We start from the raw sequence: 18500 nt of genomic DNA, 5'->3' as shown, positions 1-18500 counted from the left end.
AAGGTAATAAATTCAAAGAAGTTAAATAAGAAACAAACTCTTAATAATATTAAATTTTTTTACTTGTGATCGCGAAAAATTTCGTGATCTATAAAGTTTTTCAATTTGTGATTTAGAAATAATTTATGACCAATTAATTCGAAAATTATGACCAAATTGTATAGAATTGTAACCTTGGTATATTTAATTTATAAAATATATTTCAATTAATTATTTCATAGATAAAATTTAATTAATATATGATTTTGGAAGTTTTATACCTTATTTCTTAGTTTTAAAATTAGTGATACGTAATCTCTTAGATATGAAAATTTTCATTATCTATATATCAGTAGATTTATTTTTTTATATGTTTATGCATGATGATGATTAATTTGAGCAAGCCAATTTTGAATTCTTTGTACTCGTTTGTCTTAATTGAATCGAATTGCCCATTGGAGTTTCAATGGACCCTAATATTATATTAAAATTTGAGTTCATCTTAAAAAAGGTTTATCTCATTAACAGCAATAATTCAAGGGTTTATATGTCGATTTATATTTTGATATTTAACCAATATGAAATATTTCTTAATACATTGCACATGTGCGCGATGCATATTGATATGTACATGGAGGCATCTGACATGGATGCATGGGGTCCTTCACTATCGAAGAATGACATACCGTGTCCCGCATTGTCTTGCTACGCTCAACCACAACGGGGCTAAGATTCCTAACCTTTACCAGGGAATTGTAGTGGGAATAAAATAGAGAATATGTTATTGCCTAGAACTAGACTGAAAATTATTTTCCTATTTCATTTTTATGTTCTTATATTTAAAGCATATTTTAAAATATATATAATATAAAAATAAATAGAGCGATGAATAGAGGTATTTACCTTGCCTCTTGAATATTCCTGGTGGGGCGGGGACTCTCCTATCCATCGCCATCCCTGACATGTTTAAAACCTCTTTTGTTTCTCTTTTTATTTATTATTTTTTACCTTCCCTTTTCTAATATATATATGTAATTGAACTTGAGGCTTTCCATTTCCAGTTTTCTATACATTCAACAGAGTTTGGTCAGTTATATTATTAAAAAAAAAAAAAAAGGTTGTGAAAACCGAACGTTATGGGTGTAAAAAAATGTACGATATAGCTTATTCTAATATAATTTTGCCTACCTCAAATGGAGATGTGCATTTTAACCTAGAACCCCATACTCGAGTCTGATTTTAGTTGAAAACTATTGTCCTCGATCTTATAATTGAGAATTGAACGTTTCCAATCTTGTGTATTTTGCATGGTCGAGAGTTTTATTATATAAAATATAAAGTGTGAACGTGGAATAAGAAAATTTTAGTAAAAGATGCAATGTTTATTCTCTGAAAATTTATTTTTTGAAGCATAGAATAATCGGGAATCAACCAATAAAATTTTCCAGAATGAAAATAAAAATGTAATCAACCAATAAAATTAGGGAAGCAATCAAATGTTGATATTAGGTGCATGTATCTTTACCTTCCATATATGTACTTGTTCACCCCCAACCCTCCACACCCCGTCGTATTTGCAGACAGCAGACTCTGACCCCTACCCTACACCCACGTAGAATTTACTGAAAACTGAAACCCCACACGCTCGACTTGACCCTACTCCATATTCATAGACTCTCCACAAATCATTTTCTTTACAAGAAAACAAGTTTATACATATCTTATTCCTCCCAAATAATATAAAAGTCTTAATCCCTTTCTAGTCATAGTTTAGCAGGATAGCCTTAGCCACTCCTTGTCTCACTTATTTTTCATCATTATCACTATCCATCAACCTCAAAATTTTCAACCCCACCCCATTACCACGCCCTGCTGGTCTTATTTTTCTGCTAAGCATTAAACAGAAAAATACTGTGTGAATATAGTGAATCTGAAAATTGATGGCCAGGAAAAAGATGTATTTTTTCCTTGCTTATCAGTGGTTTTCTCAAGGAAATGATTCTGTTCAATTGGGAGCGTGTTATTTTTTGGGTTATCTGTAGAGGGAAAGAAACTTTTTGGTGCTTAGTTTATGGATAAAGTTGAATACATTAGCTAAAAGAGAGTTTGGTTCTCCCTGGCTGCCCACAGGAAACTGCAAGAGACAGCCCACTTGTTCTTGAAATGATAGAGAACCTGAATATTTTGGAATAGAAAAATGAAAAATCAGAAGTTATTAGTTTTTTAGAGTCTGGCAGTTTTTTTTCATAAAGAAAAAATTGTATGATGAAGAAGACTAAGGAGGTATCAGTAGCAATAGCAGAATCGTCAATAAGCGAAGAGCCCCAGCAACAGAAGAGAAAGAGAGGGAGGCCTAGGAAAATTGTCGAGAAAATCGAGGAAATTAAAACAGCAGCAGCAGAATATGAAGATGTTTTAGAGGGTGAATCCAATAAAGCAGAAACTATTGAAAGAGAAGAAGAGAAAAAAGAAGAGTTGCAGATTGAAGAAACACAAGTGTCAAAGCAACAGCCTCCAAGCAGCAGCAGCAGCAGCAGAGCTAGGAGAAAAAGCAAGCCCAGAAAGAGCAGCTGAAGAAATTGAATTGGTACTTTCTTGCTCTTTTTATGGGTAGAAGCTAGAAAGAAAAATGACGCAAGAAATCTGGAGTCAAAAAATAGAATAGGTGATGAACAAATGAATGCCCTATTCTGCTCATCTTGTAACTTAATTGTTCTATGCTCAGATGTTGAAGAGGTACTATTCTTTTGATGGGTTTAGCATTTTTAATAGTCGAATCTGTGCATTTCTCTAATTTCCTTTGTGTTCTTCCACTCGTGTAATTTTGACTTTCAAAAGAGAGCATTTATTGACAACTATGCTTGTAGATGCATTCATTCAATAACCAGCAATGATACAGTATTCAATTCAACCCAAGAGAACAGTTTCTCATTCAGATGAATGTAATAAATCAGAACTTTGATCAATCCAGGTTGGCATTACTTTAGGCGTTCTCCTTCGGGGTTGTAAAGAAAAATATACCAAAGTTTACAGGGGAAGCATTATATAGAATGAACATCGCACTCCCCTTTACGCAAATGAAAGAAAAAAGAAGCCAACAAAACCGGTTATTAAAAGAAAAAAGAGGAAAAAGCGTAATATTTCAGACAAAATTGTAGGCTATTTGATATTGGTGAATACTTTCAAAACTCCTGTCAACTCTTCCACAAAGTGAACTTGAAAATACACCTGCTCAGCGGGTGGATTTGTGATGGCGCTCTTTCTTAAAACGTGACTGCTCAGGATCGAACCCACCTTCTTCGGCTCCATACACTGCCCATGATGGTGTCGAAGCCATATAATCCTTGCTGCTGAAAGGTTCTCCAGCCGCCACCTTTAGTTCAAAATGTGAAGATTCAGTAAAAAATGAACAAAAAGGCCTATGATACCACGTCTCATAAGAAAAGAAAAAAAAGAGACGAAGTCACCAACCAGGTCATGGAACTTGTCATAGTCTATCCAAGTGAACCATTGATCGTTAACTTTAAATTTGTTGACATTAGCCAGTAGAACACAACATGAGTGCACATGCTCGCAAGCAACCTCGTAAACCCCATTACTTTTTTGAGCCAACGCTTCTGAAAATTCTTTTACATCAGAATGCCAGGGTACATTCTCCATTGTTAATTTAGAAGTTGCTGACCTGTTACAGAGTTCTCCATGTTCTGTAATCAGAGCAAACATGAAGTGATATAAGTAAATGAAAAATGCAAAACTTACGATCCACAATATGTAACTCCTTTAATTTCAATAAAATCAGGATCTCCGATAACAAAGAGGTTAGAATAAGCATCTACATCCTCTGTGTTCCATCCTTTAACCAGGGTCAAGCGATAGACAGTTCGCTGCTGCTTCTCCTTGAGAGCTTGCAAAGAATCCTGGCATTATTTCAGAATAAGTCAAAATAGACTTGCTATGACAAATGTTCGACTAAAGTTGAGAGATCTGCAAACTTCAGAATGCAAACAGTAACTTAACAAGTCATGGGAATTATCCCCCGGCCACATACAAATTCATATGTGATGCAATTAAGAAAGCCATAATCACTAACATATAGCAACTACAAAATTCATGTTGAGACAGTGAACATAGTACAATGATGTGTAATAATAAACAAAGTAAAAACATGCACTCAGTGGAAAAAGAGAACTGGTAAGTTGATCGCTTCTTGTGGTAATAGCTACAAGGACCAAAATCATTTTACAGGAAATTTAGACCGTCATAAATATTTGTATGAACTAGAAAGTTCTAAACTTATCGTGGCCAAAAAGCAAAGATAGGGACATCTAGAGTTTCTTTTTTGACTGGCAGTTCACAGAAAGCACTTAAAGAGTATCACTATAACGGTGAAGTAATTGTAATGCTTACTCCATTTGCCCTCGGGCTCAGTAAAGAAATCATTTAAATAGTTACATATTAGTTTAGAAGAACATCGTTGCAAGTTGTCCAATTTTTATTTTTATATTTTTTTTTCCAACTATTTAACATTTCTTGATATCATTTAATGGTTTTCAATGGAAAAAAATGAACTAAATTAATTATAGTTTTAAATGCCTCACCCTCCTTTTGCTTCTAAGCAAGCGTCAATAAAGCCCAATAGTTTAAAAATAGAAAATAATAATAATAAGACAGAAATAACTGGGAAATTCTTCCTAATTAGGAAGCTACTTACAACAAATCGCTCCCAAAAGTCCCCGAAGAGTGGTCTATCAATTGCCTTCAAGCTATCCTTTGTTGCAGCATCTACACTAACATACAACTAGATGATACAAATAGAAACCAGTTAAACATTATATTCAAAACTATAATGCACTTTAAAGAATATATTAATCAGTAGTAAACTAATATTAATCAATAACAACATACTCCAAAAGTATGCAGACCTGCGTGATAGGTTTCAGCATCTTAATCCTATCAGGAAACTGAGCATTTGTTACGAGAAAAGTCGAGATTCGCCGCCGGTGCAACTCATCTACAAGTGAGTTAATCTCTGGGTACATGATAGGCTCACCAACAAGAGACAAGGCACAATGTCTTGGAGAAAGACCCTCTGACAATCGCTCTACTTTTACTCCTGCAGTCATAAATACCCCAAACAGTTATCAAACATGGCACAGCATATTGCCAACCTGCTCATTGCTCATAAGGTATAAAATATCATGACCAAAACAAAGCAAGCATACATCTCTCTCTCTCTCTCTCTTTTTATTTTTTTGGGTCCCTGATCCCAAATAGAACAAATAAGGGATCCCACTCAATTTGTAAAACATAGGTGTGAATCCTTTGTTTGTCAACCATTCTACCACATTATTTTTTCTACAGTACTTATTTTCAACCACACATTATTTATTAAAATAATATTACACATAAATAAAAAACTTTTAATTCTTTTTTAACCACACGTTTCAACATCAATCACTACTCCATAATACACTTTTTGAAATTAAAGAGGCACAAACAGGCCCTAAAAAATAACTGAAGAGAGATGTTCAATCAATATGAAGAAAAGAAGTAATTGACACGCTAGAGCATGTAAAATCTAATATGCTCCACCTATCCAACTCCACCTCACAGTATATAAGATCCCATTCCTGAAGGCTGAAATATTATTATTATTATTTTTTACTTCCCGATTTGCAGCTGTCTTCTCCTAGAATTCAACCCATTCCAGGACCTTAACACTTGTCCTCATGTACATTTAAATATGCAACAGTTATTCAACTGATCGTCTTCTAAAATGTCCATAATACTTAGAGTGCTCTTGATTGCCAATATTTTCCATGAAAATGTCATTTTTTCACCCAAATTCTTACTTTTGTGCTGTTTGATTGATATTTTTTCCATGAAAAATAATTTTTAACTTTTGGTTACGTGATCATATTTTCTTTGAAAACAAGGAAAATATGTTTTTTAGGAGCAGTAATTTTTTATTTTCCAATTAATTCATTATCCATTTCTCCCTCATCCACTCCCTGTCTCTCCCATCTATCTACCAATTAAAAAGGGACAAGTATAACATTTTCTAGATTAAAAATAAAATCAATCAAATACATTTAATTGACAATTTCCATATAAATTTTATGTTTGTAATCAAACACACCTTAATGAATTTTGTTTCTCCTGTTCCACTACATATGACTGTCTAACCTACTAGACCATTCACTTCCAAAACAATTTTCATTGTGAGCAAGGTCATTTGCTTGATTAAAAAGCCTAAGGCCCTTGTTTGACCCACATTTTTTCAAAAAAATACATTTTTAAGTAGTTATTTGATATCATTTCAACCACACATTCTTCAATAAAATAATATTCCACGCAAATCCAAAACTTTTCTTTATTTTTTAACCACACATTTCCCATCAATTCACTATTCAAAAATGAATTCTTGTGAAAATAATGTGGCTCAAATAAAGGCTAAATAAATATAATAGTACATATGAAAATTCCCAAACCTACCTGGAACTCCTTTCATTTGCTTTATCATTTTCGTATGCAAATCAATGGCAGTATCGACAATAACTATTGGATCATCCATCTTCCACCGCCAGCTTTTCCCTACAGGATTTGTGTGATGTCTCCAACAAAAAACACATTTGTTTGCACATGCTAAACTTGGGGTTGCCTCCATGCACCTAGTGATATTCATGTACCCGCGTTAGAAATATGAAATAACGGCTAGGGAAATAACAATGATTAGAAATGATAGACCATTAATGGGAAAATGTACATCTCAGAAAACAAAATCTTTAGAGCTTACAAAACTTTTAAATGGTTAATGCTACATAGGTAATAATATAAGAAAAACTAATCTAAACCTGTGACTCTCGATGCCATAAAATGAGTGCTTATAGCAACCTCCACGTCCCCTAAGCTGAGACTTGGTCCATCTACAAAGTTTAACCCCACTATGGGAACCAATGATTTTATACCCCTGTAAAAATCATCTGATTAAAGACCAAATGATAACGTAAAATAAAAAGTGAATCAATCTATCAATTAGATCAAGAAAATTGAGATGCAGCAGTTTATCAATAACTCATGATTATGAATCACATAAACAAAACTGAAAAGAACCATATTCCGACTTTTATCTGGAGAATAGCGAACAATATTTTCCATCGAATAAATGATAGATCCAGACGCCATAAACAATAATTCTTTGGAATAAGCATGAGTAATCAGATGACATAGAGAAAACTGACTGGCTGACGACTGCAATTTAAGGACAATGTGTTAAACACAACAGTTGTTTTCAATATACCCAAAAAAACTTTACATCTAACATTCTAGCGTATAATCAAAGAGGTAAAAAGTAAAAACAAATAATCAGTGAATGCAGAACAACAGTTAACACATTCAGACTTTCTAATTCATTAGAAACGGTTATTTCAAAAACTCAAAAACTCTACCTGCTTCACTAAACTTGCCCGAATCACTGGGGTCACCATTTCTTTCCCTCCATTCAGTACTTCTCCATTCTCAACTTTTCCATTAGTTTTAGGTCCCACAATCGACTTTCGTGATGGAGCTTTCCCCACTATATCCTCTAAATCAACAATACCATTATCTCCCTCCCCATCCTCCTCCTCGTCTTCCTCCTCACTAAACTCAACTTCACCTTCACTTTCATTCCCAACCCCATAATTCCCATTAAGGGCTTTATTTTCTCCTAAATTGCCCTTCAAAATCCCAACAATTCTCTCACTCCACCTCTCAAACACCTCATCCAAATTACCTTCATCAACGTCCCCCTCCCCCAAATCCACCAAATCCGCTGCCCCAAGCTTCCGTAATTTAACAGAAATGTCCCTCGCCACAGCATTAAAGGTCTCCCCATAACTACTACTCCCGATCCCAAAAACTGCAAATTTACAGTTCCTAAGCAGAAGCGCCCCGACTCTGAAATCATCAGCACTCTCGGCTAACCAATTTACCAAAAAGTTTCCATTTTCAGGGGATCCACCATTTTCCCAAGTAGAAGCAACAATCAAGACCAATGTTTCTTTACATATATCCTCAGGTTCATAATCCTGGGGGTCAACAAGATCAAAGTCGAGGTCATTAAGCAATAAATTCGCGTGGAGGCGTTGGGCTAGGGTTTTGGAAGTGTTGGTTTGAGAAATGAAGAAAAGTTTGCCTTTGTTGAAACTCGAATTAGGGTTTTGGCCGGAGGGTTTATTGAGGGTTTGGCGGAGGCGCGTCAGGAGGCGGCTGTAGCGGTGGCGAGATTTGTAGAGGAAGTAGAGAGTGGCTGTGGCGGAGAGGACGGTGAGGAGCTTGAGGTGCGTAGGTGGAGATGAGAGGGACATAGTAGGATTTGATGAGAAAGGCCGGGGGTTTAAGGGAAATTATGGGAGAGTTTGATGCTTCATAGGAGGGATTTTAGGTGCCATGGCTCTTTTCGAATCTCTTCTTCCACGCGTGAGATATAGGATGCGTTTCTTCTTTTAGGCCCCGTTTGATTGCACAAAATTTTCCATGGAACTTGGAATTCGAATTCTAACTTCCACTTTTGGCCTGTTTGATTGACAAAATTTTCCAGGGAATTGATTTTCCATGAATTTCTAGGTACAACACCTTAAAGCGTGATTTTCCACCTTTTTTTTCCTAGGGGATAGGTGGTTTTTGGTTTTCCACCTTTTTTTTTCTTTTTTTTTTGCTTTTTTTATTTATTTTTTAATTGTTGGCAATAGGAACAAATTTTAGGAATAATTGTAAAAGAGGATATCCCTGAAATTGACAATTTTCACGTAAAACAAAGTCAAACGAACATCAAAAAATACTTTTACTTCAACATTTTTCACGTGAAAAATTTATACAATCAAACACAATAATTTACAATTTCCATGAAAACAATTTCTAGGTAATTCAATTCCTTGGAATTCATTTTCTTTCCATGTAATTTTCCTACTTGTAATCAAACGCACCCTTAATTTTTTTGGATCATACTACATGTACACAATATTTTACACAATCTTTTACACACTATTCACAACATAAAGTGGGAACCACAGCTCGAATTATTTAATAACAAGTGAGACCCGCATGTTTGTGAGGGGGTGTAAATCATTTGGTAACCCCCTTGTGTGTACATACATCTTTATCCTAATTTTTTTGGGTTTGGTTCATTGCAACTATAATCGCATTATACTATGTACAAGTCGTGTTTTACCTTTATCAGTCAAAATTTCTTGTATCTTCACTGTAAACGCATTTTATATTTGATCTTTTCCGTGGTTTAGATCCGGAGATTATTAAAAAGATTTCAACCTCCCTTCTTCAGTATATTTTTTACCGTAACGATATGAATTCCATATCTATCATAACCACGAAACTTCAATAGAAAATCGTCGATATTCAAATACACAAGCTTGTACTAAGGATACGGAATTTTTTTTTTTTTTTTTTTTTTTTCTATTTGATGAAATAAAGTAAGAGATACATGATCATCTTTGCTGCTACAAAAATGATTTCCCCTTTTCTCCAGATGTCAACAATCACACTCAACAACTTAGTATACTATGTTGCGAAATATGTCAGTATTCTGCTTCTGTCAAAAAATAAAGATTTTCGGGTCCAACCCTGCTTATAGTAGTATCTCTATTAACTAGATGCTGGTTCAGCAATGTCATCAAAACTTTCCCTTTAAGAGGTAACAGAAAATTTTGAGAACACAGACCAAACAAATGTTGAATATTTGTTCAAAATCAATGGAATGATAATGGACTAATTGTTGGGCTCAACTGTGGAATTGGTAGAACCAAAAGAAATTGAAAAATGAAAATTTTTATTTTTTGCCTATGCGTAAGCACAAGCTTATTCTTGTGCGTACGCGAGATGTATTTTGGCAGAATTAAAGTTTGCTTCTACTATGCGTACACACAGTTTATACTATGCGTACACACGGTGTTAAAAAATAGTCGTTGGCTGATTTTTCAATTTGAAACTTCGGAGCCGTTTTGAATTAAAATTGCCATTTTTCATCTTATTTTGGCACCATTTCGTGATGCATTGATTTAGACCTATAAATAGGTGATGAATGATCAATACAAATATTAATTAGAATCATTGAAAACATCTTGAGATCCATATATCATTTCATATTGAATCAAACTATTGATTTACATTCATATTCAAGATCTTCCTTTGTGTTCTTAAAGTTTTGGAGGATTGCACTTTTGCTTTGGTGTTAAATTCTTTACAAGGCTTGATATAATCCTACAAACCGTTTGTCAAAACCCTTAAACATCTCATTCAATCTCGAGAGGGGGCAAATATAGTTTGAGGACAACGATCCCGTGTTCAAGCCTCAAATTCGTTTTTGACGTATTTCGTGATTTGTATTCATTTTGTTTCTATAATTTTGTTGTTGTTTCTTCTCCAGCCTTGTTCTTTCTTCTCCAACCCCTTATTTTTCAACAATCTCAAACTATATCCTGCGATGGAGAATGATACAATTATGCCAACCATCAAACTCATGAATCAAGATCTGGTTAGATTTGATCGTTTTGATGGGACTAACTTCACGCAGTGGCAAGACAAGTTGAAATTCCTCCTAACGGCGTTGAAGATTTTTTATATTTTTGATCTAGATTTAGCGCCTTTACCGGAACCAACGAATGGAGAATCCGAAGCAATCAAGACCGAAAGACAAAAATGCCAAGAAGATGGATTGATTTGCCGTGGCCACATCTTGAATGCATTGTCGGATCGTTTGTATGATCTATACACCAATACGACTTCGGCGAAAGAAATCTGGGAATCACTGGAGAGTAAGTACAAGGCGGAAGAAGAATGTACAAAGAAATTTTTGATTTCTAAATATTTTGATTTTAAATTCTTAGGAAATATCCCTCTTTTTCCCCAAGTGCATGAGTTGCAAGTGATTGTCAACAAATTAAAAGCGGTGAAAATTGATATACCGGAAACCTTTCAAGTGGGGGTTAAAATTGCCAAACTTCTCGAAACTTGGAAAGGATACCGGAAGAAGATCATGCATAGTTCTGAAAATTATTCTTTGAAACAATTGCAAAAGTATCTTCGAATCGAAGAGGATTCGAAAATACGTGATAAAACTGAAAATTCTCATGAGGGCTCTTCTAAAGCAAATGCTGTGGAAAAAATAGAACCGCCGGCAAAATCTAACAAAAGGAAGCCTTCTATGAACTTTAACAAGTTCAAGAAGAAGACAAAAGGAAGTTGCTTCGTGTGTGGAAAATCTGGTCACTATGTCAAGGATTGTAGGCATCGAAAACAAAATAACTTCAAGGCCAAAGTAAATTCCATCCAAGATGACAAAATTGTGGCCACCATAAGTGAAGTAAACACAATCAAAGGAAATGTTCCCTGGTGGTGGTATGATGCTTGTGCTACGGTACATATATCATATAATAAATCTTTGTTCAAAACTTATCAAAAAGTGGATGGAGAACAAGAGATTCAAATGAGTAACGAGATGCGGTCTAAGGTGTTTGGAAAAGGAAGTGTAGACATTATCTTCACTTCCGGGAAAACCATTACTCTAACTAATGTACTACATATTCCGGATATGAATAGGAACCTAGTTAGTGGCAATCTCTTGGAAAAATCGGGCATCAAATGTATTTATGAGTCTGGCAAACTTGTACTATCCCTTAATGGGAAGTTTGTTGGAAAAGGCTATTCGTGTGAAGGAATTGTCAAATTATGTACCGTTGACAATGAAATGAATAAAAGTAATTTTGCTTATGTTATGAATTTATTTTCATTATGGCATACTAGATTAGGTCATGTTGGTAGATATACAATGAAACACATGAAAAAATATGACTTGATCTCATATGATGAAAATTATTAACATAAATGCAAAATATGTGTAGAATCTAAACTGATTAAAAAACCATATCAAAGTGTTAAGGGAACCTCTACTATTTTAGAATTAATTCATACTGGTATATGTGAACTTAATGGTATATTAACTAGAGGTGGAAATAAATATTTTATAACTTTTATAGATGACTTTTCTAGATATACTTATGTTTATTTGATAAAACATAAAAGTGAAGCATTCGACATGTTTAAGACATACAAGAATGAGGTTGAAAATTATCTAGAAAAGAAAATTAAAATTTTAAGGAGTGTAGAGGTGGTGAATACTTTTTCAATGATTTTAATTTGTTTTGTGAACAACATGAAATTATTCATCAATGTTCTGCACCCAGGACACCCAAACAAAACGGCTTGACTGAAAGAAAAAATAAAATATTTGTATAAATGATAAATGTCATGCTTATTCATGCTAAATTGTCATTTAACTTGTGGGGTGAAACTTTATTAAGTGCATGTAGAATACTTAATAGGATTCCTTCAAAATATGCTAAGGTTTCTCCTTATGAATTGTGGAAAGGAAGAAAATCGAACATTGGATCTTCAAAGTGTGGGTGTCTTGGCTATTGCAAGAACACGAATCCGAATAGGACCAAATTGGGTCCAAGAGGCATTAAATATGCCTTTGTTGGATATGCAAACAATAGCAAATCTTATAGATTACTAAATTTGGAGTCAAATGTGATTATCAAATCCAACAATGTGGAGTTCTTTGAGGATTCGTTATCTTCGGATAATGAATTGAGGGAAAATCTTGAAAATATCCCTAACTCATGTGGAACACATGATGAAATATCTTCTAAGGATGTTGATGAATCTAGTGAACCATGAAGAAGCAAGCGAATTCGAGTTGAGAAGTTTTTGGGATCGGATGAAATTGATTTTCAACTTATCTCCTTTTACTTAGTAGAGGGAAATGAGTTGAATGTTGTGAGAACAATTCCTTTTTTTCTACAAGTAGAAATGGACCCTAAGACTTATAAAGAAGTTATGGCTTCTCGTGATAGCACATTTTGGAAAGATGCAATTAAGGACGAAATGGATTCGATAATGTCCAATAATACTTGGGAGCTTGTTGATTTACCACCGGGATCCAAGCCTATTGGATGCAAATGGGTATTTAGGATAAAATACAATGTTGATGGATCCTTAAACACCTTCAAGTCTAGATTAGTAGTCAAAAGATATCGACAAAAGGAAGGAATCGACTATTTTGATACTTATGCATCGGTAGCTAGAATAACATCGATTAGGATATTATTCGCTTTGGCTTCAATATATAACTTGCATGTTCATCAAATGGATGTCAAGACGGAATTCCTAAACGGAGATCTCGATGAGGAGGTCTATATTGAACAACCCGAAGGGTTTGCCCTACCTAGAAATGAACATAAAGTGTGAAAGTTGGAGAAATCTTTATATGGTCTGAAGCAAGCACCAAAGAAATGGCATGAGAAGTTTAACTTAACAATAATATCATTCGAGTTTAAACATAATAGCATTGATAAATGTTTATATTCTAAAGTTTGTGATGATTATATGACATTTATATGCTTGTATGTTGACGACATGCTGATTATGAGTAATCACATGGACGGAATAGAAGAAATAAAGAGGTTTCTTTCTTCCGCATTCAAGATGAAAGATTTTGGACAAGTGGATACCATTTTAGGCATCAAAGTCACAAAGACTAGTGGGGGTTACTATCATTATATTGAGAATGTGATAAATAAGTTCAAACATTTGAACATAAAGGAATGTAGTACCCCGATTGATCCAAGTTCAAAACTAATAAAGAATGATGGAAGGGCGATTGCTCAATTGGAATATGCAAGTGTTATAGGGAGTCTTATGTATACTGTTCAATGCACAAGATCGGATATAACTTATGCAATAAGTAAATTTAGTAGATTTACTAGCAATCCGAGTAATGATCATTGGAAGGCTATTTTGAGAGTTCTTGGATACTTAAAGAAAACGAAGAACTTGGGCCTACAATATATTAAATTCTCGATGATATTGGAAAGATTTACCAATGCTAGTTGGATATCTAGCATGGGTGAAAATAAATTCACTTCGGGTTGAGTATTCACTCTTGGAGGAGTTGTTGTTTCTTGGAAATCAAAGAAACAAACATGTATGACACACTCGACCATGGAATCTGAATTTGTAGCTTTATCGGATGCCGGGAAAGAGGTTGAGTGGCTTAAGGATCTCTTATATGAGATACCTGTGGGATCGTATAATATCTTTTCAATACCTATCATGTGTGATAGTCAAGCCACGTTAGAAAAGACATATAACGAGGTATACAATGAAAAATCTAGACATATGAGTCTGAGACATGACTACATAAGGAAATTAATCAAAGATGGAATAATTTCCCTAAATTATGTAAGGTCAATTGAGAATTTAGCGAATCCTTTAACTAAAGCACTAAATAGAGATTTAGTAGCATCTACTTCGAGTAGGATGGGGTTGAAACTTTTTAACTAAAAAGGTCCATCCATGACGGCAACACTACCTGTCATTACTTAAAAAGTAATCCACGGGGTCAAAAGGTAACAACAAGTCATTCGATATGTGAATTGTTGCAGCATTATTCAAATCCGCAATGATCCTATCCTAATTAAATAATGCCGGTTGTTATTGAAGTGAGGGTTGAGCTTAAAATTCTTAATGAAGTTCAGTGCTAAAACACAAGTGCCTCTAAAAGTAACAAAGGTACTGAAAGAACTTCACCTAGACTAACTTCGAGGTGGTGCCACCTCAATAGAGAGTTGGAGTTTCTCTCTTAAAAGTTTGTCGAATAGGATGAGCTGAAGGCCATAAAAGCGCTAAGCGAGTTGAGGAACTTGAGAACACGTGATATTTATGTGTGTGTTCTTAATGGTATTGTCACGAGGAATAATTGGTTCAAAACTTCCATGCTACCTCTAATTCCGACTTTACTTTGTTTGAATTACACTAAGGTTAGATTCAAATCGAAAGATATCTAATCCTTATGCATAAGTGTTGTCTTTTTGAATATGTGATCGTATTGATTTTGAACAAGTGGGGGATAGTTTAATATTTATTCAAAATCAATGAAATGATAATGGACTAATTGTTGGGCTCAATTGAAGAATTGGTAGAATCAAAAGAAATTGAAAAATGAAAATTTTGAATTTTTGCCTATGCGTACGCACGGACTTATTCTTGTGCGTAAGCGAGATGTGTTTTGGCAAAATCAAAATTAAATTTTGCTTCTACTATGCGTACGCATAGTTTATACTATGTGTACACAGTATTAAAAAATAGCCGTTAGCTGATTTTTCAATTTGAAACTTCGGAGCCGTTTTGGATTAAAAGTTGCCACTTTTCATCTTGTTTTGGCACCATTTCGTGATGCATTGATTGAAACCTATAAATAGGTGATGAATGATCAATACAAACATTAATTAGAATCATTGAAAATATCTTGAGATCCATATATCATTCCATATTGAATCAAACTATTGATTTACATTCATATTCAAGATCTTCCTTTGTGTTCTTAAACTTTGGAGGATTGCACTTGTGCTTTGGTGTTAAATTCTTTACAAGACTTGATATAATTCTACAAACCGTTTGCCAAGACCCTTAAGCATCACATTCAATCCCGAGAGGGGGCAAATATAGTTTGATGACAACAATCCCGTGTTCAAGCCTCAAATTCGTTCTTGACGTATTTCGTGATTTCTATTTATTTTGTTTCTATAATTTTGTTATTGTTTCTTCTCCAACCTTGTTGTTTCTTCTCCAACCCCTTATTTTCCAACAACAAATACAAAAACACAAGCCCTAATTTACAGTTGCTGTCAACTTTATGTGGAGTGTGTTTATCTGGAAGACAAAATCTTGTTAGACATCAACTTTTATCTGAAATCTAACTGGAAAATCTATGAGAGGTAAAACAATGGGAGTAGCAACAGATAGTGAAGATTTAACAGTAAAGATTAGAAGTTAAGGGAGATCCAGAAGTGGAATTGAAGAACTCATTTGGCTAAATCATCTTCTGATTATTGAGATTAACAAATATTGAATCAAGAATACCCTAAAAAAGAAGTAAAATCAAGTTATCTCTCTTTATTAATAAGACTAGTCTATCGCTCGTGCAATTCACGGGTTGGATTATTTTGAACGCCAAATTAGCATTTTTAATGTTGATATGAGTTTAGTGTTTAAAGAAGAAGCGAATGAATTAGTTATAAAAATAATCATTTGAGATAAGCTATTTGTGATATTAATTTTGAAATTAAATAATTCAATATAGTAATGACAAAAATGAACAGTTCAACTTTGTGCAAAGAAAAATAGTAATTTCAACATGTAGAAAAAATTGAAATAATTTTAAATTAAACAAATTTATATTGAAAAAATTTTGAATAGAAAAAAATTTATTCTTTGAAGGAGAGAAAAACAATAATTGAAAAAATTAAATTCAATCATAAAGAGAAAAGAATTTTAAAAAAATTAAATAGAAAAAAATTTATCTATAATAAGAACAAAAAATTTTAAAAAATAAATTAATCAGTAATTTCCACCAGTAGAAAAAATGAAATAATTTTACATTGAACAAATTTAAATTGATAAAATTTTCAATAAAAAAAATTTGTCCTTTGAAAGAGAGAAAAACAGTAATTAAAAAAATTAAATTCAGTGAGAAAAAAATTTAAAAAAATTTAAAGAGAAAAAAATTTATCTATAATATAAACAAAAAATAAAAAAAAATTCCATCCATTAAAAAGAGAGTTTCTCTCCTTTCAAAAGGAGAGAACACTCATTTTCTCCTTTTCAAAAGGAGATAACTCTCCCTTTGAAAGAAGAGACAATCTCTTCGTGGACAAAGAGAGTATTTTTTTCCTTATTTTCTTATTTAAATTTGTTTTGTTCATATTATAATCTTTTTTATTTCGGATTTAACATTATTTTTAATTCTTTTCTCTTTATGATAATTTTTTTTAATTTTAATTAAATAATATCAATATATTCTTTGTTTCATTTTTGTAACTTTAATTTGTTTAATTACATAATATTTTTGTAAGTTTGTTTTGTTCATATTATAAATTTCTTTTTCTTTTTAATTCTTTTATCTTTATAGGTTGGACATATTTTCTCTCATTAAACAACTGCAAATGAGTGATACATGCGTCTTTAAACTACTTAACAAATCAACAATCCTTTTTACAAATGCAAACAACAACGAAACTGTAAACACTATTAACTGGACCAAAAAAACTCCAAACATACCCAAAGCAAACTCTTGTAAGCCTCATTAAATATAAAAAACAATTATCAAAAAAATTTAAACTTCTCAAATAGATAAGGGTAAAGAAAAAAGACATAGCTAACTTTTACACACTAAAAAAAAAACATATATTACGTTAAATAAAGTCGAAGAAAATAAGAAATAAATCCACAAGAAAGCAAACACCCAACAAAAACATAAACTTCATAACCATATCCAAAAAAAAAATAAAACTCCAGTTAGATTTTCACGTATATACAGAGACAAGAATATACGTCACATCTGGGTAGAGAAATATGAGTCAAGCTAGATTTTCATCTATACACGGAAATAAAAACCACATACCTTAAACTAAAAAAAAAAAAAAAAAAAAATTGCAAAAACATACCCAAAGATAATCGTCACAAATTCTATGATTTTCTTCCCTACGATTGAGATTAGGACTGTGCGATGTTTTTTTCTTCCCCACAAAAAGAAACAAGAATTTGGAGATTTTTTTTCGTACCTGAAAGCTGAACTTTTAGACAGAAATCGATTGAATTGAAGGAGGGAGAATGAATGACTTGAAAGAGTGATAAATGACATATTACTTTATATTTTTTTATAATATAATAAAAAAATCAAACAACTTTGACCAAACTCATTTGAAACCAATTGAATGTGAAAACGCACGTGAGAAAAATGAACAATCCAGTTTTGTGCAAAAAAAAAAAAGTAATTTCCACTTTCACCAATAGAAAAAAATTGAAAAAATTTTAAATATAAAAAAATTAATATTGAAAATTTTTTAAATAGAAATAAAAATCTCCTTTATAGTAATTTTTTATTAATATTTAATTTTAAAAAATTAAATATATCTAAATATTTACTTAAAAATGTTGAAGTTAATATTTTTTTTTATCTATAAATAACTTTTACAATTATAGATTTTTTATTACTTTTAAATAACTTGAAGTGATTTTTTTTTTTTTTACTTATAAACAACTTTTTACATTTTAAATAGTGACTTAGAAGTAAAAAAATATTAATTCATCATTCTCTTATAATTGTAAAAGCTATTTATAAGTAAAAAAATATTAACTTAAAATTTTTTAAGTATCAATATTTAGATATATTTAGTTTTTTAAATTAAATAATAATAAAAAAATTACACTATCTAAAATGTAAATAGTTACTTATAAGTAAAAAAATCAAATTATTTAAAAGTAATAAAAAAACCTATAACTGTAAAAGCTATTTATAGATAAAAAAAAAATTAACTTCAGCATTTTTAAGTAAATATTTAGATGTATTTAATTTTTTTAAAATTTAATATTAATAAAAAATTTAAAAGAAAAAAAAAACAAAA

At 32.5% G+C, this 18500-nt stretch overlaps 2 protein-coding genes across 3 annotated transcripts; one reads left to right on the top strand and one right to left on the bottom strand.

Moving 5' to 3' along the window:
- The first annotated feature begins 1704 nt into the window (after nt 1–1704).
- Nucleotides 1705–2773, top strand: LOC111389065. Its single transcript, XM_023013921.1, has one exon. The coding sequence runs from the start codon at nt 2242–2244 to the stop codon at nt 2551–2553; it is 312 nt and encodes a 103-aa protein (XP_022869689.1). The 5' UTR covers nt 1705–2241; the 3' UTR covers nt 2554–2773.
- A 143-nt stretch (nt 2774–2916) lies between these two features.
- LOC111389064 (S-adenosyl-L-methionine-dependent tRNA 4-demethylwyosine synthase) lies at nt 2917–8432 on the bottom strand. Of its 2 annotated transcripts, none has more exons than XR_002701671.1 (8): nt 7428–8432; nt 6834–6949; nt 6475–6650; nt 4902–5092; nt 4691–4777; nt 3816–3896; nt 3451–3683; nt 2917–3352 (listed from the first exon to the last, which is right to left on the bottom strand). XR_002701671.1 is itself a non-coding variant. In XM_023013920.1 (8 exons), the coding sequence occupies exons 1-8, from the start codon at nt 8325–8327 to the stop codon at nt 3212–3214; spliced, it is 1980 nt and encodes a 659-aa protein (XP_022869688.1). In that variant the 5' UTR covers nt 8328–8431; the 3' UTR covers nt 2917–3211. The 2 variants fall into 2 exon arrangements, 1 of the variants encoding a protein (XP_022869688.1); XM_023013920.1 differs by having other exon boundaries at nt 3451–3661; nt 3739–3896; nt 7428–8431.
- Between the last annotated feature and the right edge of the window lie 10068 nt (nt 8433–18500).

This window comes from Olea europaea, unplaced genomic scaffold (genome assembly GCF_002742605.1).
Source record: "Olea europaea var. sylvestris unplaced genomic scaffold, O_europaea_v1 scaffold555, whole genome shotgun sequence".
Taxonomy (NCBI): domain Eukaryota; kingdom Viridiplantae; phylum Streptophyta; class Magnoliopsida; order Lamiales; family Oleaceae; genus Olea; species Olea europaea.
Note: the sequence above shows the minus strand (reverse complement) of the source record. Positions and strands in the feature narration are given on the sequence as shown.

Bases quoted from the DNA above. Each gene is read 5' to 3' on its own strand.
- LOC111389065 (XM_023013921.1), top strand. From the start codon at position 2,242: ATGATGAAGAAGACTAAGGAGGTATCAGTAGCAATAGCAGAATCGTCA.
- LOC111389064 (XM_023013920.1), bottom strand. From the start codon at position 8,327: ATGTCCCTCTCATCTCCACCTACGCACCTCAAGCTCCTCACCGTCCTC. The intron at 6,651-6,833 runs GTTTAGATTAGT...GAATATCACTAG, and splicing joins TATGGCATCGAGAGTCACAG to GTGCATGGAGGCAACCCCAA. The intron at 4,778-4,901 runs GTCTGCATACTT...TGTATCATCTAG, and splicing joins TGCTGAAACCTATCACGCAG to TTGTATGTTAGTGTAGATGC.